Here is a 23450-nt window from a genome sequence, read left to right as displayed (position 1 = left end):
CTGACTAAAAAACAGCTCTAAACATTAAAATAATCCATAGACTATTTGTGTATTCAATTTACATTTCATTTAATTCAGTTTATTCTGACATTGAATGTCAATTTAATATACCATTAGATGCAGGCAATAAGCAAACATGTGCCTGAGGCTTAGTTTAACTCTAAGCATAAAACCATTGTCAGTGAGGTGTTCTTTGATAATGATGACAGCAGTAAAAATCATCTCTAATAACTGATAAAGGAGAAAATTCCATGAATGCATATTATGCATGTGTTACAACATTCAAACACAAGCAGCCGTGGACAGATGGGTGTCCTGTGAATGTAAGTAAAGTGATTTAACATTTTATCACCCTTTTCTTATCATCACTGATAAAAGTCATTTCAATGAATAAATTATTGTTGCCTGACTCTATTATGAGTCAGGCAAAGTACACATGTACCATGTACCAAAGTACACATGTTCACCTTTATTGTTATTTTTAGTCTTTATAACAGTTAGTGTTCATTCTATGACAGGTACGCATGATTGCATGAATGCTACAAATAAGGAAATTAAGGGTCCCTTCATTTAACTAATTTGTCCAAATACACATTGTTTGTCAAATACACATTGTTTGTCAAAATACACATTGTTTGGGATCCAAAGAGATGCTTGAACCCACACCATCAGTCGATTGCCCTTTCAGTTACACTACTGGCTGGATAATAAGTAGTGTAGTGATATGAGAAAGCTAATATATCTAGTTTGTAATTGTAAGATTGTCATAAAGGTGAATTTTAATTCATTTTATTATTTGTTATCTCTAAATATTTAGTGGAAGCAAGAAATACATTCAAATCTGTTATCAATTAACTGAAAACAGCTAGTTAAAATAAGATACACCTGGAACAAAAAAGCGTACAGCCCATATCAAGGTGGAGAAGAAGCTGACTAGAAAGCTTGAAAACAATGGTTTGTATTTGTATATAATTCTAATAGTCTGAATGCAAAGAGTGTAATAATATGTGGGCAAATAAATGGATACGTGAAAGGAGATAAACTGATAGCAGAAAGATTTGCTTTAAGAAAAAAAGGTTGAAGACAGCATAATTTGATATGACAATTTTTCTTATAGTTCACATTTATTTATTTTTATTTTTTATAGTTCACATTTAAATGATAAAAATAAATATATGAGTATTATTACTTAATCAAAGAAAATTAAAAATCTGGGTTACCATCTACTAATTCATTAGTGAAAAAAAAGAAAAACATTATAACTTCGTATTCTCTACCTTCAACAATTTCCTCCAGCTTCTCCCATCTCTTACTTTTTCCTAGTAAGATCACTCCTGTCCCACAGCTTTCGCATGGCTGACTTAACATTTTGGTTCCGTAGAGTGTAGATGAGCGGATTCAGCATGGGGGTGATAACATTGTAGAGCACAGATACCATCTTGTCCACAGAAAAAGTAGAAAAAGGCCGAGCATAGATGAAAATGCAGGGTCCAAAAAAGAGTGTTACCACCATGAGATGGGAAGCACAGGTAGAGAGTGCTTTTTGTCTTCCTTCCTTGGAGCGAATCTTGATCAGGATAGTGGTATAGGAAGAAACCAGTACCACAAAGGAGCTGGTGGAGATCAACCCACTGTTAGACACCATTAGCAGTTCAATGACAAAAGTATCTGCACAGGCCAGTTTGATGACAGGAGGAACATCACAAAAGAAGTTGTCCACCTGGTTTGGTCCACAGAAAGGGAGATGGATGGTGAGAATTGTCTGAACAGTGGAATGCACAAACCCCCCAGTCCAAGAAGCAACGACCAAAAAACAGCATAATGCTCTACTCATGACAGTGGTGTAGTGTAGGGGGCGGCAAATCGCCACGTAACGATCGTAGGCCATCACTGTGAGCAGGAACATTTCTGCGGCCCCTACGAAGTGCAGGAAGAAGAGCTGCACAATGCACTGGTCATAGGTGATGAGCTTGTCCTTATCAAGGAAGTCAGCTAGAAGCTTTGGTGTCGTTACAGTTGAGTAGCAGAGGTCCAGGAAAGACAGATTGCCAAGCAGGAAATACATGGGAGATGAATTCAGTTGGCTATCAGAGGCCACGGTGAGCATGATAAGGACATTGCCCACCCAAGTGGACACGTAGAAGAAGAGAAATAATACGAAGAGCCCTGCCTCAATGCTTGGTGACTGGGAAAAGCCTGCCAGGACAAATTCTCTCACAAATTCTGTCTGGTTTTTATCCATTTGACCTGACTTCACCTAAATAAAAAATAAATAAATAAAAATAGGACATTAGTTAACATTAAAAAGGAATGATCTATTTTATACCAATCTCAAGAATGTGTTCATTGCAAAAGATATATTTTCTGTAAAATAGATACTGACTGATTAGCTAGAAGAAATTATTTTATCCTTTGCTGTTATGACTATATGTACTTACCAATCAGCTCCAATCGTGAGGCAATAATGAAGTGAGATGAGATGCTTTGGAACATTAAGTCACTTGGTCCTGGCCATTTAAATCTAGTTTCTCTCTTCTATAAATCAAAACTTTCTTTCTCTCTCCTTTCAACATGAAATCTCAAGAAATATGTTACCCTTCTCCCTAGATACTAATACTTAGAATATAAAAATCTTTAGAAAAAGTATGAAGGGAGAATGTCAAGAGAAATGTAAGATTCTAGTGAACAGACCTTAGGATGCAGAGGTTTTATTTGGTATACTCATCATACAACATAGGTGGGTAAGTTGCTTTATTAAACCTATAATTCCAATCAGACTAGCTTGAGTGGGAGTCTCCTTATATAAATGACTGAAGAAAGATATTAGGCCTATGGCTATTTCATTGACCCCCTACCTAATTTTTAGGTTGTCTAACTTATTATCATCTATACCAGGAGACTTCAAAACATCCCAGAAAAATTAAGTTAAAAATAATGGAATCTTTTTCCAAAAACTTTTTGAAACCCCCAGTAAAATACGTTAGTCATATTCAATCATACTTATGGGCATATTGGCAAAAATTACACTTTTCATGGTCTAAAGATAATCATAGAATCACTTTGAATGCATTTGGATAACTGCTAGTTTTGACTATCCTACCAAAGTGAGAAAAAGGAATTGCATCTCCAAAATTCAAATTAGCAATTCCTTTAAATATGTTTGGTATATATTTTATCAACATCCATGAAAGGAATGACAAGCACATGCTACTGTATGATGTGAAATGGGTTATATTTCATTTAGAATTCTGGGGGATAGTGAGAGTTGCTATTGAGTGAAATTCCACAGTCAAGTTCTGCCACACACAGAGCAATATTTTGAGAAATTAAGATATACTTCATAATTTAAATCTTAGAATCTTAGAATCTAAAAATTTTGTGTATCTCAGTTTCTGCTTTTTCTAAATCCGTGAGCTGTATACTTTCATTTGATCACATTGTTCAGAACAAAATCTTTAAAGTAATTTCAAACAAAAATTAATGGGGAAAAAATAGAATAGTTAAATATATATTTTTTAAAGCCCACATTTTTATATTATTTTATCAAAATGAAATGTGTCTTTAATGAGAGAAATTATTACATAATAAAGGAAAGGGGGTTTCAGTTATATATGAAATATAAATCTATAAACATAGGAAATTAAATTATACAAGCAACTAGACTAACAGTAAAGACTATGGAATATTTATAAATGGTGATGTTGACTTTGGGATTTGTCTTCTTATTCATAATTTTCAATTTATGGCAATGAACTCAGTTATATTATGATAACAATATAAACTGGAAGTGAATGCCTGTAAAACTATAACCATGCATACGTTTTCTTTTTATATAAAAATTTGGGACATGTGGGAATTATTTGTCTTCTATAAGTTAGTTATTATTTAGTTTCATTAAAAATTTCAGTGTGAAATTTTATTCAAATACAACCCATATACCTTATTTTGAAACTAATAGTTGTTGTCTAAGTACAACATTAAATAACTTCAGAATTTTTTTAAAGGCAAGTTTGTTTTTGTTTCCAAGAAATAACATACCATTCATTAACTTTTATGTATTAGTTTTGGGTGGATTGACAAAATAATTCATGCTTATTACTGAAATTTAGAAGCATGAAATATATGGGGGAAAAATCATTCTTTCCCCCAATACAAGATAAACACTTCTAACTTTAACAATAATTCTTAAAGCCCTTTTAAACTTCACTGTTTGATGCATTACTAAATGTCACTTGCATATTCAGGTAGATGTAGCACTAAGAAGACCACAGATAGCATTTAATTCTGACCCTGTGGTAGAGAGAGACACTGAATCAGATAGATGATAGATGGATAAAGATGACATGGTCATGAAGAAAGGCATTCAGTTTAATAGAATTTAAGGCAAACTACATACCTTTTGTCTGTAATGTATGGATTCTTAGATCCTACAGTCACAGATGCCTAGCACATTAATACTAAATAATCAGCCCAGTCAAGAAGCTAAATAAAATTGGATGGAACCCTGTGGCTACAATAATAATCATTAAGAGTTTTTGATGTTTAGGGACGTAGGGATTCAGGTACTCACTGTCAAATTGCAAAGGGAATTATTAAAAAACTTTAATCACAGCGTCTTACCAGAAACCAGGGAATGTAAAAATGCAAGTGCATTGGCGGGATGGTGTGATGAAATAGTAAAAAGCATTGGATGAGAAAGGAAACAGAAGCAAACTGATATGATGGATACAATGCTAACAGTTGAGTTTTATTGAGGTGAGGTAAGGGTTCTCCTGAACCATAAGTCTGAGGCTGATGGGAAAAGTAATACAACATTGAAGGAATCTTAACTACAGACGATTTGTATTTCTCCTAAAACTATAACTTTGTGCTGCTTTCTCCTTCCGGAATACCTTTCTTAAAAAGGGCTATTGACTTCAGATTTTAGTTCATCTTATTTTTTCAAACATTACAGAACTATGTAACATAAAAATAGAAAAGGAGGAGTAGGAAAAGAAATAGGAAGAGAAAGGCAGAGACAATTAGACAAGCTGATATTTTAAAAGCTTGAATACATGTTATTCTACTTCTGCGTATGTATTTTTCTACCATCTTATTTTATTCCTCAACAACACATTGTGAATATTATTTCATATTTTTATGTTCTGTATCCCAATCTAATTTTCTTGACTGACGAGTACTCAATAAAAATCATGAGTGGACTTCCAGGAAGATGGCAACCAGGTAGACTCACCCACCCTGTGCTGCCATGGCTAGATCAGAAAATTAAGAGGTAAGGAGGCCAATACTGGGAGGCCAGGTGCTATAAATAGAATCCCAGTGTCCTAGGGTTTGTGGTTGAGACCTCCCCTTATAATTTTCACCCAAGGAGCAATTCAAGGGCTTCTGCAGCATTCTAACTCACTGTGCCTACCCATGGGCTTTCTATTCCCCTTGCCAGGGGCAGTAGGATTGCGTTCCCTACCCCTTCCTGCACCCAAGATCCAAGACCTGCCAGCATGCTTTAATTTCCCCAGACTGCTGTCTAAGTGTGGGTCATAATCCCAGGCCCCCAGAGAGCCTCTGAAAACCAGCAATGAGAGCACATTCAGGCACTTCCCTCTCTGCTCCCCTCTCGGTTCATGTATTCTTGGGCTTTGTACCCCACTCCCAACCCAAGAACAGAGGGACTGCATTATCCATCCCTTTTGCCCTTCCCACCAGCTCCTACTACTGCCTGCCAGAATTTTGTAATGAAAGATAAATAGATAAAAATTTACTACAATCAGAGAGCAGTGGCATCTACCTATTACAAGACCCAGAGTCATTTACCTAAGGCAGATCACAGACCCCTGGAGCACAGCCTACGGAGTTGCATGAGAGTTAGCTGGAGGGGAACTGGGAGAATGCAAACCCAGTGAACCCCAAACCCACTCATCCAATTTAATCCCCCTTCCCTGTGGGAGAGCACACTACAGCCCCCATACCAGGACATGCTGCAAGCCCCTAAAAATCAAGACAAAACACACAAAAGAATTTTAACATGGTCATTACAATGCTGTGTTCCTTTACATAACTTTGAATCTGAGCCACCACATGCTTGGTACATTAACAAAGCTTTAAAATAACAAACCAAGAAAAATCACCACGTGCTTAAAGTCAGCAGCCGTGGCTAAAAAACAGGTTTTACAAGGTTGGACTTCACAAAGAGTCTTTGAAAGACTGTTTGAAGGCCACACAATAGTAAGTCAGCAAAACAAGTCTTCCACATAACACACCAGCCTCCTGAGTAAGACATTGCCATACTCCATCCCATAGGCTACTTAGGAAGAAGATAGAAATAGACTCTATCCCCCTAGTCCACCCTTGGCCACTTCCACCATCCGAAAAGAGCAAACAAACTTCATCTCATCTGACCTGATTCACCAGAAGCATATTCTCTGAAGATAATTACTCAAATCACAAGAATAAAGCTCTCACAGCCATACCAGATACCAAATCATCCCCCTAACGTGAATCCTCACCCCATCTCTGACACCCTATAAGACCATAAGGCAGTAAAACATCAAACAACCGAACACTGTCCCTACATAATATAGAGGGTCAACAAGGCACCCTGGTATATTCTCTAAATTCCTCATTTACTCGCACCATGATAACCTCCGGAACCTGTTCCCTTCACATCAGCAACACACAGCCTCCTTTAACTTACCAAATGAAGGCTTTCTAGGGTGAGAGCCAGCCCCCAGGGAGACATAAACCCCACTTGAACTCACAGCGTAGCTGGCTGAAGATAGTCACTAGACCAATTTTCATTAGCTTCTGAGAAAGAAAACAGGGCTCCTTTCTCTGCCACAGGAATTACGACTCATCACGTCAGGGTTATTCAGCGATCTTGCCCATCCCGGATAAGGTAGCCAGAGAACACTGGGTTGCACTGACCCTGCCCCAAACCAAAAACTGGGTTGCACTGACCCTACCCAAAAAAAGTCCCTCCTTACTGGGGCACCCAGAACAATAACCTATATCTACCTTGGGAGTGTAAATAAAGAGAGGAGAACTCAGAGTTGAGCAGCAATCTATTATTATAAAAGTGCTTTCTGTTATAAATACATATAATTAAAGTTCTGTACTTTCCCTTTCATAATTTAGAGGGTTGATAAGGGACTCTGGTAGATTAATATACCCATCATACACCCCAACTGCCACAATCTCTAGAATCTGCTTCCACACCTTGACAATACCTATTCACCAACTTACCAACTAAATACGTACCCCCCATAACCTTCTACACCCAGGTACTCTGAGTAGCTCCTTCCCTCACTGCAGCTGGTGAATACTGATCGGCTTGTGCATTACCGGCTTGCTCGGTACCACCTTTGCTGCTTACACTGAGCAGGCACTGCAGCTAGCCATCAGAGCCTGTGACTGGTCTGCACCCAAGTCCCCTGAGTAGCTCCTTTCCCCAACACACCATGTGGCCTGTGATCACCAGCCCATGCTACATGTGATTGGCTTGCCCACCACCACCCTTGCTGTCTGAGATCACTCCGCCCACACTGCCTGGGAGAGCCACCCACATTGTTCTCTAAATAGATAATTCCAGTTATCTTGGGAGAAAGACAATCTCAGTTAGAGACACAGCTCAAGCCCACAATATAGCTGCCTCAAGGTAGTCCTTAGAATCATTCCTAATAGGCTCTAAGAAGGAAAACACAGGGCTTCTGGACTCCCAGGAAAATGGTGCCAAACTCCACCAAAATGAAATGCAGACAACAATCCACATCAGCAGCCACTACAAGAAAGCAAGAGAAACAAAATGCAATGTTTGAGGAGGACCTGAAGCTAATGATGTAAATAGAAGAAGCAGACTTTGTACCACCACCGAAAGAAATCTTCAGAATGCTGTTTAGAATACAGGATATGAGGGAATCGATACAAAATAAAGGATAAAAAAATTGAGGGGATAGAGTCCACTTACTGAAGGGAAACACAAGAGTTAAGGGAAGACATAGCAAAAAAAAAAAAAAGCAAATGGTAAAAGACTCTCCCAACAGTCTAGGAGATGCAAAGAATCATCAGTAACCTCAAAGTTAGCAAAGCAGAACTCAACAAACGTGAAAGACAATCAAATAGAATAATCAAAGAAGCTGAAGAAAACCTGAGGGAAATATGTGATGCTAGGAATAGAAACAATTTTAGTATAATTGGGATACTGGAGCCAGACATAACAAAAAAGTTAACAGCCAATAAAACAAAGGAATTCTTGAAAGAAAATGTCCCCAATTTAATGAAGGGGAATCAGGCAATCATTCAGGAAGTAGAGAGGACACCAATTACACTGAACCCCAAGAAGAACACACTAAGGCACATAGAAGTCAAATCACCCAACTTGGAGAAAAAGTAGATCATAAGAGTAGCTAGAGGGGGAAAAAAATGCAGTCACCTATAAGGATATTCAGGTAAGAGTATGATCAGACTTACTAGCAGAAGCCATGAAGAAGAGGAGACATGGAGTAACATCTGCCAAAAGTTGAAGGAGAAAAACAGTAACCCAAGAAACCTCTATGCCACCAAATTCGACATCAAAATAGAAGGAGAGGTCAGGGTTTTCCAAGATCAGAAAAAAATTATAGAATACATTAAAAACAAACAAACAAACAAAAAAGCAGCACTAGAAAAATTATTTTTCAACTCACTTTGGACAGAAGACCAACATCCACAAAGATAAAATATGAAACCACCACATAGTGTGACATGATCCAGAAGTAAGCAGACTGAAAGCAATGCCCAAGGTGCCTTTGACCCCAAAATGAAAAGAAGGCAAAAATGAATCCCTCACACATCCACAACACACTGCGAAGGAGGGAGGGAAGAAAAAAACTATCACAAAAGATGCAAGATGACAACAAAGATTCCACAGATGGATGTAATAACTCTGAACATTATTGGTCTGAATTACCCCATCTAATGACAAAGGCTAGCAAACTGGATCAGGAAACAGAACACAGCAATCTGTTGTTGGCAAGAGATACATAAGCTCACAGACAAAACCAGGTTGAGGATCAAAGGATGGTGGAAGGTATATCAAGCTAATGGTGATCCAAAAAAATCAGAAGTTGCTATTGTAATCTCTGACAGAATCAATTTCAAGGTGCACGACATAACAAGAGATAAGTATGGGCATTATATAATGCTTAAGGGGTCAGTTGACCAAGAGCCAGTGACCATAATAATATGTACCCAACGAGGGACCCAGAAAATTCGTCAACCAAATCCTCTAAAATATGAAAAAAGAAATCACAGGCTCAACAATCCTAGCAGGAGACTTTAGTACACCGCTCTCCAAGGATAGATCAGCAGGAAAGAAGTACAACAAAGAAGTTACAGAGCTAAGCTCTACAATTAGACAACTCAACCTGATAGACACATTCAGAACTCTCCACCCAACAGCCAAAAATCTCACATGCTTTTCTAGTTCACGTGGCACAAATTCAAAAATAGACTACGTACTGGGACACAGTCGTTTGAGCAAATTCAGATATATGGAGGTCACTCAGACTTCATCTCTAACCAGTGCATCATAAAGTTGGAAATTGATAAAACAAAGATAAAAAATAAGGACAAATAGACTTGGAGGTTGAATAATTTACTTCTTCGAGAGGAATGGGTATTGGTCCAAATTAGAGACGAAATTATGAAGTTTCTAGAATGAGAATACAACATACCAAAACCTATGGGATAACTGCAAAGACACTTTTCAAAGGATGCTTGATAGTGGTAAATGCACATATGAAGAAGGAAGAGAGACTTTTGGTCAATACCCTCTCACAAAACCTTCAGTAATTTCAACAGAGTCAACAGAATAATCTTAATAGCAAAAGAAAAGAAATTATAAAAATCATGGCAATGATAATTGAGTGGGGAAAAAGGAAAACGTTGGAAAAAATCAGCTCAGTAAAAAACTGGTTCTTTGAAAGGATTAACAGAATCGACAAACCATTGGCAAGTCTAACAAAAGACAGGAAGGAGCAGACGTCAATATCCAAGTTGAGAGATGAAGCAGGGGAAATTAAAACAGACCCTAATGAAATTAAAGGACTATTCACACAGTATTGAGAAGAACCGTACTCCAAGGAATACAACAACTTGGAAGACATGGAAAAATACATGGAAACACAAATACATGGAGGCTAAGTGAGGCAGCCCACATTGAATTAACCAGAATCCAAACAGATGAAGATATTTTTGAGCCTGTGAACTGGTGCATATTGTTGTTGACTTTATGGATGGCCTGTCCTGATTTGACTGCTTATGGATGCGGACTTCACAAGGTTGCAACTGTAATGAAGATTTTTCACATCAAAAAAATATGATTGTCTCCTCAGAGCACTGGGTTGGTTGATGTAAGTAGGCAGTATAGAAATTGGATACCCAAAATTGGGTGGATAAAGACATGAAGTGGTTGGCTTACAAACGTTCATAGGTAGGGTAATATATTCATAGGATTATAGGATTAAGGTGTAGGTGTTACTTAACTGCAATTGTTAGGCATAGAATATTTTTATTTTGTTCACGTAAAAAAAGTTATGTTTAAATGAGGGTGGCACGTTTTTTAATTGTATGCATTTCAGTTTTATTCTATTATGTACAGATATGATTTTATTATTGTTCATTTGAAAACTATGTATATAGCTAAAGAATTGTGTACAGGTGCCAAATTGATAAGGGGTAGATTGTGATAATTAAGATTTATCATGCCAACCTGGCCAATGAATACAAGTGGGATTAATTGAAGGGTGGAGAGATAAATGACTTGGTGAGCCTCACCTTTCTGTTATCTTACTCTCTGATGGTCGTACCAGGGCAGCTGCCTTAGCTAGTTCCCTGCTTCAGCTGGCAAGGATCACTTCCTGTGAGACATCCCTGAGGAGAAGCCACATGGACCTACCCTGGATGCAGCCCTGGGTGCAGGAGCAGCCGCATGGAGACCCCTGCCAGTGCTGAGATGCTTACACACTGACTGAATCGGCTCATTGCATGTGTTTTGTGAGATAGAGGACTTTGTAGATCAGTGTCACACATATGGGCTAATGTCGGACTTCTGAGCTTGGACAGCACTGGGTTGGGATGCTTTCTCAATGTACACTTACCCTTTATATAAAACTCTCATAAAATATGAGTCTATGAGTCTATGAATTTTGTTTCTCTAGTCTACCCAGACTAACTTACTATCTATCTATTGATCTATTGATCTATCTATCAAATCATAAGTGTCCTGGTTTTGTCTAGCACATACATCATGCTTGGTAAAGTAGAGGGGGCAGAGAAAAGACGAAGACCTTCAACAAGATGTATTGACACAATGGGCTCAACCATAAGAATCATTGTGAGGATGGTGTAGGACCAGGTGGTATTTTGTTCAGTTGTTCATAGGGTCTCTATAAGCCAGAACTCACTTAACACCTAATAACAACATTTATTAATTTATTTATGAGGTATTTGTCTATTATTACTTTCTTAAGAATATAGTTGGCAGGTTTGGAATCATGCCTTTATTTTAATAAAATAAGTTAGGAATTCTTTTATCTTTTTCCTTATCTATAAAAGATTGTGGACAAGAATGTTCTGTATTTCTTTCTTAACTATTTAGATACAGTTATCAATAAAACCATTTAGACATGGATGTTTGTGAAGTGGTTTTTAATTACAGGTTTGATTTTATTATAAGGTATGATATAATCCCTACTTTTTAGTTTTAATTATTACAGTTAGAGAGTGTTTTGTCAAGTAATTTGCTTTTCATCTAAAATTTACTAGCATAAAGTGGTTTCATAATATTATCTTATTGAGCATTTAATGTATGAAGGACATGCAGTGGATGCTTGGGTTTTAGTTTCTACCACTGTTCTAGTAGCCCTGGTGATTTAGTGGTTACCAGTTGAACTACTAACTTGCAAGGTCAGAAGTTCCAAACCACCAGCCATTCAGGGTGCAAGACAGGGTTTTCTATCTTAAAGAGTTATCAGAAACTCACAAGGGCACTTCTACCCTATCCGATAATGCCTCTATGAGTTGGCATTGACTCGATGGCAATGAATTTGGTATCCTTAGAATTATCAAATGTCACCTGCAGACTACCTATTTTACTTCTAAAGAAGCTGATAAGGCTGCCTTTTTAGCAGACCAGGGATATATATAAACCTTAGATATACAAATGGGTTTTGAAATTGAACCTAACTGTAAACCCTAATAGAAGAGCAATTAGTTCTTAATTGTGTTCCTACTATATACTTGCCCTCTTGAAGTGATCATCAGTGATATGGGTGCTATACCATAGTGTGATAAAGAAATCAGATGGTGCCTAGCTATCAGAAAGAATAACATCTAAGGTCTTAAATGCTTGTCTTAAAACTGGCAACATCCAAGAGAAATGGCAGCTAAGTCCACACAAAAGGAGTACACAAGCCTGTGTGATCTAATGATTGTAAATAATAATAAAAAACAGAGGAGGTAATTGTATTGGAGCTTAAATTCTTAGCACACAGTTTGCAGAAGGTTATATGAATGACAGTGGAAGCATAAAATCCATTCACAAAATCTCCATATGGATTAAGCTTCCACTGAATTTCCTGGGACCATTGACCAAGGATGTGGATAATCTTGACCTCAGAGGTAGTTATGTAAAATTCAACCACTTATCCATTGTTTTTCTTTAGACCCATTTTGAATTTGTTCTAGTTTTTAGTTTTTTGTTTTCTTTTGCATTGAATTTTTCTGTTTAATTTGTTGTGGTGGTTGTGTTTTTTGTACAATTTTCTTTATATGAATTCCAAGACAGATAAATCTGTAGTAACTAAATTAATAGCTCCTTAGAGTTATGACAGGAGGCTGAGCAGAAATACAGAGCTAATAATAATAGATACAAGAATGAAGAAAATGATCCATAATTAATTATGATGGTGATTGTTCAATTTTAAGATATATTCAAAACATTGAATTGTATACTATGCAAATTATATGTCAATAACATGATTAACTGAAAAATAAAACATGAAAACTCCAGTATTTCAATTTCTGTATTCTGGAGAAATTTTCTGATTGTATTTCATAACCACTTTCCTGATGAATCATTTCACATGTATTTCAGGTAGATGAATAATTCCTTTGAAACAGTTTTCTATTTTATTTTCCTGGATATTCCCTTAAAAGTTTACAATTCTGATAAAGTCCAATCTATCTATATTTTCTTTTGCCACTAATATTTTTGATGTCCTCCCTAAGAAAGTATTGCCAAGTTGAAGTTTATAGATATTACTTCATTTGTCACAGTAGATTACTGTTTATAATGTTCATATGCATTTGGGTATATTAACAGGATTTGTTAGAATAGAAAGTATTATTTTATTGACATTTAATTCATACATCATACAATTCAGTAGTCAATCAAATGAAGAGGAGTTGTACACTCATCACCACAATCTACTTTAAGATATTTTCTTCTTTCTTGTAATTATTGATGTAAGCACTCAATTTCTCCCCAAACTTCTGTGCTATGGCTGTAACACAGAATTGTAATTATATTATATTTATGGTAATTATTAATGCAGTTACTGTCCCTATGGATTTACCTATTCTGTGTTTCATGTGCAGAAAAATACACTAAATACAACTAAGAAAGAAACAAAAAGCCCCCAACAATGAAAACATAAAATGGAGAAATACCTTAAAATGAATGTAGAAAACATTAAAAATGGGAACACATTGTCCTGTCTATAATATAGGAATGAAGAATATTTTATCCGAAGACTCAGACTCCCAGTATTATGAGACAAATGGTAGAGAAGTATAATTCATCTCTTAAGTTACCCATATTTTATTATTATTGCACACACACTAATATAAGCAAATGTAAGTGTATATAAATGCATTCAATAAGCTGTTCTCCATGAGTAATATTTATTAAATAGCTAAGAATGTTTGTAAACTGTTGAATATAAATGTCTTTTGTTGGATTCAAAATCTTTTATACATTCACTAACACCATTATTATCAATTATCAAATTGTCTTCATGCAATAGTTTTGTAGTACAGTGATAAGTCTATTCCTAACTAGATTTACAATATATTGCATCTTCTTGGGAGAGAGATTGGACTTTTACTCCCATAAACAATAATAGTCTCAGAAACCAATGAAGGGTTACTATGAATCAGCATTGATTTCATGGCAGCAAGTTTGTTTTTTATTATATAACATATGTTATATATGTAAAATATTTCATTATCTTTATGTTATAAATAAATACATCTATTATCATGTCAAAGAGGATATGAACATACCCGTTTTTTAAAAAGAAACAAAGGTATAATTTCTTTGTAGGTAACTGTCATTTCCCATTGTCTTCACAGCCAATTAGCCTGCATTTTAAATAGATTTGAATAGAAAATAAGAAGTAGCAAAAAGAGAGGAAAAACAGTGGAGGGAAGAATATTAAAATTTCTACTTATTCTATAATTTTTAAAAATTGTCATAGCAAATAGCCTTTTAAGTTACCCCTTCCATTCTTGCCATTAGTTATAGCAAGTCATGATTTACTTTAATATCACTATGATTCCATTTCTAACAGTCCAGAGACAAGACTAAATCAGTAATGGTTTTATAAGTTTACTTTGTTTCTGGGAAACAAGCATTTCTTGTGACTTTTGACATCTGGCCAGACTTCAGATATCTACTCTTCAGTTTTGACATAGCTGCTTTCATCTCTTTGTTCCTCAGAGTGTAAATGAGTGGGTTTAAGATGGGGGTAATAACAGTGTAGAAGACAGCCAGCACTTTGTCCACTGAATAACCACTAAAGGGCCACACATAGATGAAAATGCATGGTCCAAAGAAGAGTGTGACCACGGTGATGTGGGCAGTCAGTGTGGAGCGAGCCTTTGCCATGCTGGCAGAGGAGCGGTTCCTCACTGTGATGAGGATGACGGTGTAGGACACCACCAGGAGGAGGAAGGAACTCATGGAAAGAAAGCCACTGTCTGCTACTATCAGGAGGCTGACCACATACGTGTCAATGCAGGCCAGCTTGGTCACTAGAGGGAGGTCACAGAAGAAACTATCTACCTCATTAGGACCACAGAAAGGCAAGTTCACAGTAAATGCCAACTGACTAATTGTATGGATGAAACCAATACCCCATGGGATGACGACCAGAATAATGCACACGCGGTGGCTCATGATCGTCATATAGTGGAGAGGCTTGCATATAGCAACGTAACGGTCATAGGCCATGGACACAAGGAGTACCATTTCACCACCAGCAAAAAGATGCACACAAAAAATTTGAGCCATACAGGCTTCAAAAGATATAATCTTTTGCTCTAAAAGTAAGTCTGCAATCATTTTGGGGGTCGCAAATGAGGCCACACATACATCTATAAAAGAGAGATTTGCGAGCAGAAAGTACATAGGGGTGTGAAGGCGAGCATCGGAGGTCACAGTGAGGATGATCAGAAAGTTGCCCAGCAGGATAGCAAGGTAGAGGAGAGAGAAAATGACAAGCAAGAAGGGCCGGAGCTCTGGAGAACCCGAGAGTCCCAACAACACAAATTCAGTTACCCAAGAATAATTAGTCACATTCATTGATTTGAAAGGAACTTTTAGCTTCAGGTAAAGAGCCCCGGTGCTGTAGTGGATTAGGCGTTGTGCTGGTAAAATCAAAGTCAGCAGTTCAAACCCATCAGATGCTGTACAGGAGAAAAATGAGACTGTTTGCTCCTGTAAAGATTGTCTTGGAACCCTTAGGTGCACTTTTACTCTGTCGTCTAGTCCCACTCTGAATTGTAGTTCACTTGATGGTGGTGGATTATTTTGAGTTACCTGAATAGGAGAGAAAAAGAGGCTAATCAACTATACAGGGGCTTCATTTCTCAATTTTATTCATTTTTAGTGATTCTGAGTCTTGTGTCTGTATTTTCAGACATCCATAAGAATTGTGGAGACGGTACCTCATTCACCAATGAGACAAATAAAACTATGAGACACTGATCAATGCTTATCTAGAAAATTAAATGGTTGCTGCAATTATGAGGGGGAGCAGTTCAACTAATTGATTCATACTAATTTTATATTTAAGAACTTAAATCAACTGAAAATAAGTGTCTGGAAAGTTGTGTTGACCTCACAGAAATTCAACCTGAGAATCTACAGAGATAACAGAAATATTGTTTATTTTATTTTATTTTTACTAAGTAAAATAAGAACTCTTAAGAGGAAAATTTTATCTGCTACCAGAGGGGAATATAATTTTACAAAATCAATTTTGTTAGAAAGATGTTAGACATAGAAGAGTGTGTGGTATATAATTCTGTTTAAATAAAGTTCAAAGGTAGGCCAAACTAATTCATGTTATTAGAAGTTGAGTGGTTACCCTAATGGATAAAGGGGTAAAGAGAGTCATAGGAAAGGCTTGGAGTGTGTTAATAATGTTATTTTTATGTCACTATTATTGACTTTTTCAGGTGCCAAACAAAAGAAAGAATGCTTTCTTCCTTTTCCTTCGCAGTTTTAAAGATATCCTCCTGCTGTAACATTTGAAGCTCTATAATAAGGCAATGTGGACTTCTTAAAAAAATATCATGCAACTCACTGCAATAATTACCAGACAGTTACATAATTTGCATCCCAAAGACTTGAGATTTATTTAATAAATGAGTATTTTTCCAACTTTGAAGTTTTTGTTTAAAAGTTGCAGGTATAAGACAAAGGGTTCTGGGTATATCTTGGGGACAATTTAGTTTTTACATTTGCTCCAAAAGAAAATGTTTTCTGAAGAGAAAAAAGACCTCCCATTGCCTTCGAGCTGATTCCAACTCATAGCGACCCTAGAGGACAGAGTAGAACTGCTCTTGTGGGTTTGTGAGACCATAACTCTTTATGGGAGTAAGAAGCCTCATCTTTCTCTCTCAGAGCAGTTGGTGGTTTTGAACTGCTGACCTTGCAGTTAGCAGCCCAACAGGTAACACACTACACCACGATGGATAAAGAGATAGATATGGCAACTCCCTCTTCTTACTTAGGCTACCATTTTGGTAGCTTTCGACATATTTCCTAAGTCAAGACGTCCTTTTTTTCCCCAGCAGGTAAGAAATAGGTGTTGAACAACACGATCACTTCTCTTTACAATATAAATCCACTCTTTTGTAATTCATTCATTTAATAAGAAATTAAGCATCTACTTTGCCCAGAGTACCATGAGTCCTGATGGTAAATTGGGAATGTGTTGGGCTGCACACAGAAAAGTCAGCAGTTCAAAACCACTAGGCGTTCTCCCATATGTCAGCTTTCAGCACAGCACAGCTACCAAGAATCCTTCACAGGTGTTTTATGGAATTTGAACTAAATCTATGAACCTTATTCAGTATCTAGATTCTATTTTTTAATCGTGGGAATTTAATGAAAGATGTTTACATGAATAATGTTTGCCCTTACTGTGTAATGAGTGAGTTTTTGTAGTGCATCGGGGTGCATGTACAAGAGAGTAGGGAAAATGTTTCCGAAACAAAACTTGACAAATATTTGTAATGAAAATTAAATTTAAAGATTGCTATAATTGTGCTATAGAAACGATTCAAGTACTAAAAAAATTATACTGGGGGAAAAAAAGGTTAGTCTTGGAAACCTAGAAGGGCAGTTCTATCCCATCCTATAGGGTGGAACGGAGTTCACATTGACGCAATAACAGAAGTTTGCCCAGAGCACTGTGCCAGGCACTGGTTTATAACTCTCTCCCTCAAAGATCATTTATTAATACCAAAATCCCTAGTTCATTTAGAAAAAAGCATGTTCCTTACTAGATAAAACAAATATAACTTTATCATTTAATCAAGAGCTCTTTTAAGCACAATAAAATCATCCAATAGTAGTGAAAACAGAGAACTATTGGAATAAAATATTCTAGGTTAAAATCACATCAAGAATTGTCTGGATGGCACATGAGTTCAGTTTTCCCCGTTTAGCACTAATCAGTCTGTGGTCATTGTGAAGCTGCACAATTTCAAGCAAGTTCATTATCCTCAAGCATAATGTTGAGACTAATATTTCTCAACAAAAAGATTACGTAAGTCAGAGCTCATTCATCAATCGCAATGAGTGCACATGTGTAGATATTTTCAGTAATGTGTTATTTCAGATCAGACAGAGTAAGTACTTTCTGACAATTATAGGTACTCAAAGAGGATATGATGCAACTCATATGAAGAGGCTTCATATTTCATGAACATCTTGATGCCTCTTTGTACACGATTCAAAATTCCATTACCAAATATACTTATGGTAAGTTACACCAGATATATGGATAGTAAGTAGTGTAGTCATATGAGAAAACTAATATATCTAGATTGTTATTGTCAGATTGTCATATAAATTGTATTTGAATTCATTTTATTGTTATTCTAAATATTTAGTGGAAACAAGAAATACAATTAACTGAAAACAACTAGTTAAAATAAGATACACTTGGGAAAAAACGGCTTTCACTTTCCTGAAATAAAGCAAAGTGGACACATATTTCTGAAGGAAACCCACTGGGGTAGGTCACCGCGAGATCAGCAAGGTCAGCAATTTGAACCCAGCACCCACTGCAAATGAGAAAGCTAAAGCTTTTTGCTCTGCAATATTTACAGTCCCAGAAACCCACGAGGGTCAGTTCTACTCTGTCCTATAGGGTCACTACGAGTCAGAATCATCTCGATGGCAGGGAGTTTGGTTTTAGGAGTTTGGGACACTTCTTTCAGTCTGTAGTTATTAAGGTTTCTAAAAGTTTTCATTGTCAAATACATATGGCTAAAAACAAAAACAAGCAAATTCACTAAAACAAACAAGCAAAACCACTGACCTGATGCTGAGATGAGTCATAAAGGTGTTGCTAATGAGAAATGAAATAATGCAAAGTGATGTGGACAGTCTTCTAAGAAGTAAGATGATATCCTGATGGAAGCTCCTAGGTGGCGTGGGGGCCCCTTGAGCTGTCAGAAATCTGAAAGACAAAATAAATAAAAAGGTGCCAAAAGCAGTAATACCAAGTGCATCCATTTCCATCGTTGCTTCAAATTTAGCTTCATTGCTTCTACATTGCTTCTGCTGATAATTACAGTAAATGAGAAAATACATTGATAATCACAATGATTTGCAGAGATCTGTAAATCATAAAAGGAGCACTGGTTTTCGGATTGGGCTGCTAACCATAAGCTAAGCGGTTTGAAACCAGTCTCTGTGGCAGAAAGGCATTGCTTTCTGCTCTAGTGAAAAGTTAGTCTCAGCAACTCATGGAAGCAAGTCTACCCTACCCTAAAGGGTTGTGATCAGTGGGCATCGACTTTATGGCAATGAGTTTTCTAGATATTTCAAAATCAGTCACTTCTAACTAAAGGTCACATGAAGAAGATGCATTTCCCGGTCGGCATACCGGCTCATATTCTGGGAAGTGCTTGCCTTCCAACTTCCCAAAATATAAATGGAGTCCTTACAAGATCTCAAGGGTTAGCTCAGAAATTTTAGTGATGATTTTTTAAATAGCAATCCAATATTTTTATCAGTAAAAAAAAAATGCTAGTCAGCAATAGTAACCAAATACATTCTCCAATAGGTTTTAGGACGTGCTCCCAATGGCACCTACTGGTGCGTGATAACTACTGACGACTGCTGTCATCAGGCTGAAGCAGACTCAGAGCAAGCCTACAGAACAAGACAGAACTATCCCCATGAGCTTCCCAGACTGTAACTCTGTAGGGGACTCCCTCTGTCTCCTGCAGAGTGGCGGTGGTTTTGAACTGCTGACCTTGCAGTTAGCAGCCCAAATCATAGTCACTACACCACCAGGGTCCCTTGCTATACGATTAAGGTCTGTAAAGTCTCTCAAGAGTCAAAGTATGCAGTCAATTTGTCAACATTATGCTGAGAAGATTTTAAACTTCTTTTCTTCCTTTATCTAATATCCCCTTGATTTTACAGTGCACATAAAACTTTTCCTTTTCTCAGATTTTTTTGTTTGTATTTTAAATTAACTCATTGCCTTCAAGTCAATTCTGACTTATAGTGGCCCTATAGGACAAGGTAAAACTGCTCCTGTGGGTTTCCATGACAGTAACTCTTTACAGGAGTAAGAAACCTCCTCTTTCTTCCACAGAGCACCTGCGGGTTTCAAACTGCTGACCTTGCAGCTAGAAGCCCAATGTGTAACCAGTACACCACTAGGACTCCTCAAATAACTTGTCCTAAAATACATATAATTTAGTTTACAGTAATAGTGATAAGATTCTAAGTAGGCATAACAGAGGGAATATAGTTTTCTCTGAATACAGTACACAACAGATAATTCTTATTTTTGTGAGTTATTTTTTAACAGAATAAACAGAGGCCAATCTAAAGTATAAGTTTTAAAATAGCCTGAAGTCCAAATGAAGGAAAGATGTCCTATAGTAGCATATGCTATATATAGAGAGAGCATTAAACTATATTTAGAAAATCTGCATTCTACTAATTCTTATCACAGATGAACACACTTTAGGTAAACCATGCACCCTCCCAAGCACTCAGTTTTTCTTAGAAAACAAAATGGGGCAGAATTATCCCTTCTAAAATGATTCCTCCTGAATGTCTGATTAAAAAAAATAACCACCACAAACATAATGCCCAAAGAGTAAATCAATTAAATATTAAAAAATAATGTGACTGATGGAAAGAGTTTAAATATCAGATAAATAAACAAACCTAGTTTTAACCAATATACCCAGGGACTATTCACTCTGCAGAGGCAAGTGTTTGACCAACTATTTACAGACAAAATGGGTACAAAACCTGAGAAGAAGAAAGAACATAGAGAATTACTGACTCTCTCTCATTTCTCTCTGACAGAATCAGAACTCTAGCAAACACCGATCTCCCCTTGGCCTTGCCTTCTGCACACTTGCAGTGAAAGGACCCTTGTGAGGTTCGACTGGGTGCAGAACAAGGCAGACTTTCCAGACTTCACCGTGACCTCTGCCCTTTCCAGGATGTCATCAGCCGTTGAAGACAGGAAGAAGGAAAACCCTGACAGTGGGGGGAAGCTAATCAGATATCTGACGTCCTGATGGCGATGATGAGAGCAAGTGGTGATATACATGGGCCTAGAACACAATAGGCTCTCAAATAGAAGGAAGGTTGAGTGGGAAGGAGAGAAAGCAACATGTGAAGTTTTATATTATATTCAATAAGGTAATTGTATAATTCATTGTGATGATTGTCTTATCTCAGAAAAAAAGTTCTGAAAATATCCTATACAACAGCCACCTTTCTAATATCTAATGAATAAAAACAGATACCAATTTTCATCCTTTCAGAATGAAGGAAATGTCTAGAACATCTTCACACTAACATCTCCACAATATACTCACATAAATGCAAGTTATATATTTCATGTTATAGCTCTTCTTAATATAAGGTGACCAGATTTAAAGCAGGACACCATTGACTGGGGTGGGGGGTGGGGGGATAAAAAATTTGGTCTATATGGGCCAAATAGACCATTCCCTAGCTTGTCGGGCATTCTTTCCAAAACTCAGGACTTTTTTAAAATGCCAAAAATTGGGACTGTCCCGCCAAAAGCGGGACATCTGGTCACCTTATCTTAATAATTCAGGTAGGGCTATAGCAGTAAAATGATATTCTTTCAATTAATAATTGAAAAAATAGAGCTAGGTTCCCACCATGGCTATGTTTCTCCCAAAATTCTAAGTGCAGTTAAGTAATGTGAGCATGCAGAGTTGAGAAAAGTCAGAGTTCTTAGGACTTTGCTCAGAGAACCCAAACAGCTTCTTCTTGAATGAATTACTTGCTCTTTCATTTCCAATTTACTCCCTAATGAAGTGTTTTTAGATCTTAAAATATGCCTGTCCAACTTTGATATATCGGAAATTATATTACATTGATAACCATCTTTAAAAAATGAATAGATACATGAAACCCCACCTTATGGACTGTTCTTTGTACTTCATATTCTAATACTTCTTAAAAACTTAAAAGCAAGAAGTCATAAAAGGTATCCTATTGACCATTACTGTACTTTACTCATTTCTTCGTTCTAGACAACTTTTGAAAGCTAATCGATATTGCTTAACAAATAGTTAAATAACCTCTGAATAAGAAGTTTTAAAAAGAGCAGAGAAAATATATGATGATTGTAACACATCTCTTTTGGTTCATCTGATTCTGATTTTATTTCTGTCAGAAGTTTCTTTAAACCAGTGCAATGGGGGTGGCATATAGATAAAGAAGAGAAAAGGGGTCCCAATTTAAGGTGAAAACTCACCTCCTCTTTACTGACTTCCAGTTGACAACTTTGAATCTAAAAGATAATTTTTTCATTATTTCTCTATTCCAAGAAATCATATTCAAAATACATTTATAATACTTACATGTACAAGTCTCTACTTTCTCTGACTGTGATAAACACCTTCCATTTGTCTGTGACATTTCGTACTAAAATATTTGCAAACTATCCTGGACTTGCCGTATTTTAACCTGGTGCCCTGCAGGTTACTAATTGTGCTCAAAGTAAGTCTCTCAGCTCTGACTGAGATAGTGAGATCTATGAATCTTTTGACCTCAACCACACAATATAAAGCCTTCGGTCCTGCTGCCAGGAAACTCTTACCATAGGAGATGTGAGAATTCATCCATCAGAGATCTGTGAAGTCACCCTGCAGTGGGAATAATTAGGTTTTTAAAAAATAATTTCTCTTGACACTTTTTATCAACTGATTAGTACCCCTCAAAGAAGTACCCCTCAAAACAAAGGATTACTTGATTTCCACTCAAATGTCTATGCAGCAAAGTGATTGAAAAAAAAGTTTTATTGTAGTTTGAAGGAACATATACAGAGCAACTCAGTTTCCTATCAAACAGTTCAGATGCATTTTTTTCCTTGACAATGGTTATAATTCCCTCAACAGAGCAGCACCATTCCCACTTCCTCTCTGAATTTCCTGTTTCCATTGGCCCTTTTTCCTACCCTTGCTGTCTTTTGAGGTGTGTCTTTTGGCAAATGTTGCCTTTTTGGTCTCATAAGGGTGATTGTAAAAGGAGGTAAAACTCCCTGTTGTTATTCAATGTATAGGCTCTGTCGACTGCTTGGTTGATGGAGTCCTGGTGACATAGTTGGGTTGATAACCTCGAGGTGAGCAGTATGAACCCACCAGTCACTCCTCAGGAGGAAGATGCTCCCCTAAGATTCACTGTCCTGGAAACCTGCAGGAGCAATTCGACCCTGCCCTGTCGGATCGCCATGAGTCAGAATCAATTTGATGGCAAGGAGGATTTGTTTGTTTGTTTGACTGAAAGCTGATACCTACAGTTGGATTCAATTCCAAATTCAACAATATCACAGGGTCACAGTCTTGGAGTTCTGTTAGGTTTCTGGAGTGGTTTGTACCTC

At 36.9% G+C, this 23450-nt stretch overlaps 2 protein-coding genes across 2 annotated transcripts; both read right to left on the bottom strand.

The window, feature by feature from the left end:
- Nucleotides 1–1309: 1309 nt before the first annotated feature.
- On the bottom strand, nt 1310–2242 carry LOC101646847 (olfactory receptor 4Q2). Its single transcript, XM_004698424.1, has one exon. The coding sequence runs from the start codon at nt 2240–2242 to the stop codon at nt 1310–1312; it is 933 nt and encodes a 310-aa protein (XP_004698481.1).
- A 12402-nt stretch (nt 2243–14644) lies between these two features.
- LOC101647168 (olfactory receptor 4K15-like) lies at nt 14645–22381 on the bottom strand. The gene is made up of 2 exons (XM_004698425.4): nt 22341–22381; nt 14645–15626 (listed from the first exon to the last, which is right to left on the bottom strand). The coding sequence occupies exons 1-2, from the start codon at nt 22379–22381 to the stop codon at nt 14645–14647; spliced, it is 1023 nt and encodes a 340-aa protein (XP_004698482.2).
- Between the last annotated feature and the right edge of the window lie 1069 nt (nt 22382–23450).

Source organism: Echinops telfairi, unplaced genomic scaffold (assembly GCF_000313985.2).
Source record: "Echinops telfairi isolate 266 unplaced genomic scaffold, ASM31398v2 ScPeMD7_18;HRSCAF=68, whole genome shotgun sequence".
NCBI lineage: Eukaryota > Metazoa > Chordata > Mammalia > Afrosoricida > Tenrecidae > Echinops > Echinops telfairi.
This window is presented reverse-complemented; position numbering and strand designations above follow the sequence as displayed.